At 49.3% G+C, this 3,928-nt stretch overlaps 1 protein-coding gene across 1 annotated transcript; it reads left to right on the top strand.

The window, feature by feature from the left end:
* Window positions 1-473: 473 nt before the first annotated feature.
* Window positions 474-3,922, top strand: LOC101592545 (cordon-bleu protein-like 1). The gene is given in 3 exon segments (XM_023708134.1): window positions 474-1,629; window positions 1,750-3,440; window positions 3,442-3,922. Coding segments are annotated over 3 exon segments (3,264 nt in total). The 5' UTR covers window positions 474-524; the 3' UTR covers window positions 3,910-3,922.
* Window positions 3,923-3,928: the final 6 nt, after the last annotated feature.

The following is a 3,928-nucleotide window of genomic DNA, read 5'->3' as shown; positions in this document are numbered from 1 at the left end:
TTGTCAGCAACAGACATAATCAAAGGTAGGCAAACATTTGTAAGATATTGTTAGTTGTTTAGAAATTATCCCAAGGACATGAAGGCCAGTAAGATACTTCAAAATGGAGTAGTAGAATCAATTATATTTATGAAATTTCACCCTGGCTGTTATCTGAAGAACTGGAAGGGAGCAACAGAGGAAGGGCAGACAAGTGACCTCAAGTCTGTTATCCTGTCATACTAGTTAGGACAACAGTAGTGACAGAGATAAGGACAATTTGGTATAACTGGCAAGTAGAATCCAGAGATCTATAGAGCAATTATAGCTTTGGTACAAACACGTGAAGAAAATTTTGGTTATTTCAACTATGTTTAGCTAACAGAGGTAGGTCTCTTAAAGGGAACAGGAGGGAAAAGTGTTGAAGGTTTGGAATAAAGAAATAGAAACACATCGCGTCGCGCCCCGACCCGCAGTCCTCGCCCGCCCGCTGCAGCCCTGACGCGCCGCCTCGGAGCTGGAGCCGCGCAGCGCCCCGCCTGGAGATGGATCGCCAAGACCCCAGCGCGCATGCCGCCGCCCCGCCCGGGAGAAAAACAAAAGCCAAGGCTCCACTTCCTCCGGCTGAGACAAAATATGTGGATGTCTCTTCAGTTGATGATTCTGTAGAAGCCTCTTCTTTCAGCATGGAACAGAAGGAAAACGTAACTGATAAAGACATTGAGCTTACGGTGGTTTTGCCTGGTGACATCATCAAGTCCACCACTGTTCATGGCAGTAAGCCTATGATGGACTTGTTGATATTCCTGTGTGCACAGTATCATTTAAATCCATCAAGTTATACAATCGACCTGCTGTCAGCTGAGAAGAATAACATTAAATTTAAGCCAAACACACCAATAGGACTGTTGGACATAGAGAAAGTGATTTTAAAGCCAAAAAATTTGGATAAGAAGAAACCTATACCTATAATACCAGAGGAAACTGTGAGAGTAGTGATCAATTTTAAGAGAACACAGAAGGCCACAGTGAGAGTGAGTCCACACGCGTCGCTTCATGAACTCGTGCCTACCATATGTAGCAAGTAGTCTTCTCAAATATCACCAAACCTAGATATTATGAAGGAGAAAGAAACTAAGGGATTTTTTAGTTTTTTTCAACGCAGCAAGAAAAGGCGCAAGCAAACTGTGAGTGCTCCTGCAACCCCTCTAATCAATAAGCACCGCCCAACTTTTGTGAGGTCGAACACCGTCTCCAGGCCGTATGTGTCCAACACCCTGCCTTCGGATGCACCCAAGAAGAGGCGGGTCTCGCTGCCACCCATGCTGACGTCGCAGGTTGCACCCCAGGACCTTGAGCAGCCCCAGGACAAGGCAGGCTCTTCTGTCGCGAAGTCTACAGGTGTGGAGGAAGCTGATGAGAGTCCCCGGGAAGCAGGCCGAATGAGGACGGGCTCACTGCCGCTCACCACCACATCTGAAGGGAATTTATCTTTGAAAAGGACCAAGCGGAAAGCACCTTCCCCACCCTCCAAAATGCCCCTGCCTCAGAGTGATGAGAACGGCCCTGCAACTGCCCTGCAGGCAGTAGACAGAGCTTCCGCAGACAGCGCTTCAGAAGCCACCTCTCCTGAGAGCCTCCCCAGCCCAGATGGCTGCCTTGGCGCTGGGCTCTTCCATCAGGAACAGTGCACTCCGCCCAAACTGCCTGACAAAACCTCTCTCTCTGAGGGTCCTAGAACCCCCGAGGCGGCTGTAGCATCCTTGACATCTGGAACAAGCTCGGATTATAGCCTTGAAGAGATAGATGAAAAGGACGAACTGAGCGAGGTGCCAAAAGATGAGTCTGAAGACTTTTCTCTGAAGTCACCGGACAGCTCTTTGGCATCTGCTGATCTAATGAGCACGCTGAGGACAGCCCTGGACTCGGCACTTGGCACTGACATCGGAGAGGCCTCACAAAGCTCCCCGGGGGAAACGCAAGAGGCTGCCCCCACAGATGGACCAGGGTCACACGGTGTTGTCTACAATACAAGCAAAGAAGATACGTTAGCTGATGGTGTCAGGAACTTGCACTCCCTGGACCCAAATCAAAAAAATGTTCAAAATGATATCAATGCCCTTGCAACAAATACAGAAGATAAGATGCAAAATAGCATGAGAAGAACAGAAATCTGTGTAGAAGATGAAGCCAGAAGTAAGAATGGAAATGTGGAAGTTGACAAGCTATTCAAGTGTCAGGCACCTGAAGCTGCGAGTTTCCTAAGTTCCAAGGAAAATCCTCGAGCAGTGGTCTCAGAGCCAGATCAAAAACTGAATCAACACAGAGCAGAAAAGTCGAAAATGCAAGATGCAGCAATTCAGACCACCCCTTCCCACAGCAGCTTTGATGGGAATCACCAAGATCATAATTTGGCTGACTTCAAAGTTGATGAAAGTGTACAAACTTCAAATAGCAAATCAACTCAACCGTCGTCCTTAAGCTTACAAGAGTCTGCAGCTGTCTCCAGCAAGTGGAGAGGCCAGGGCACCCTAGCTGTATGCTCAGAGGATAGACTTGCCAGAAAAGACCCAGTTTATGCCTATGGTAGTGATCTGTCATCCCCTCTAGATGGAACTGATAGAAATTCAGCTGTTTCTTACCTGCAGAATTCTCCACTTTACAGACAGGACTACAGCGCTAAACCAAAACCTTCGAATGAAATTACAAGAGAGTATATACCCAAAATTGGAATGACGACCTATAAAATAGTGCCTGTCAAATCCCTGGAAATACCGAAAGACTGGGAGTCAGACACCGAAGTGTTTAATGATGATCACAAGGCCCCTACTTTAGGGCGAAAGCACGCTTCCGAGAATGTGAAAGAAACTTGCATGCAAACGGAGGACGCTGCTGCCGCTGAACACCCCAGGGAGCGTGTGCTAGCCGCCACACCCAAAGCCAGCTCGAGAACCGAGCAGCAGTTGCACAGGGCCTTGAGCTTTCCCGACGGGGTGGTGAGCAAGCCTCCGAAACCTCCCAGAATGGCTGGAGACACTAGCACAGCTCCTTTCTCACCAACTTTGGAAGACATAAACAATATTTTGGAGTCAAAAATAAAACCTCAGGCTTCAAATCCCCAGGCCAAACCAAATTCCTTTTTAATGCAGATGCAGAAGAGAGCATCAGGCCACTATGTCACATCTGCAGCTGCCAAGAGCACACACACTGGACCTAACGCTGCCTCCAAAGAGCTCCCAAGTAAAGATGCGGAACAGGACACACTGCCTTCTCCAGCGCAGACTCTTTCTCCCTTAGGTAAAGCAACCCACCCTGCTCCGCCACCTCAGGTCAGAAGCGCTGAGGATGCTGTCCTCACCCCGAAGCCGGCTCCTACCCCCATCGCACCCAAGCCAGCGCCTCCTCCCTCCACCCAGCCAGCGGCAGTGAATCTGAAGACTCTGAAAACCTTCGGTGCCCCCCCCCCCACCCTTCTCCACTTCCGCTCCTTCACCGTTTGCCCTGGCTGTAGTGAAAAGGTCGCAGTCTTTCAGTAAGGTGCGCAGGGAATCCTCCAGCGAGGCCGAACCTGTTCCACCTCACGCCAGTGCAGAAGGCGGGAAGACGTGCGTGACCTGCGTGGGAAATAAGTTTCCCGACACCCAACAACTTGAGGTGACAGAGAATCAAAATAACTCTGCACATAATGAACAGAACTCTCAAATGTCAACTCCAACTGACTGCCCATCATTCACCCTTAAGAGACAAAGTTCCTTAACATTGCAAAGCTCTGACCCAGAGCAGATCAGACAGAGTTTGCTGACTGCAATCCGCTCTGGAGATGCTGCTGCCAAACTGAAAAGAGTTACCGTTCCATCAAATACAATATCTGTGAATGGAAGGTCAAGACTCGGCCACGCCCTGTCCTCCAATGCCCAGGAGGGCTGTTAAGTGTGGCCCCACGTACGCC

This window comes from Octodon degus, unplaced genomic scaffold (assembly GCF_000260255.1).
Source record: "Octodon degus isolate 3935 unplaced genomic scaffold, OctDeg1.0 scaffold00333, whole genome shotgun sequence".
Taxonomy (NCBI): Eukaryota; Metazoa; Chordata; class Mammalia; order Rodentia; family Octodontidae; genus Octodon; species Octodon degus.
This window is presented reverse-complemented; position numbering and strand designations above follow the sequence as displayed.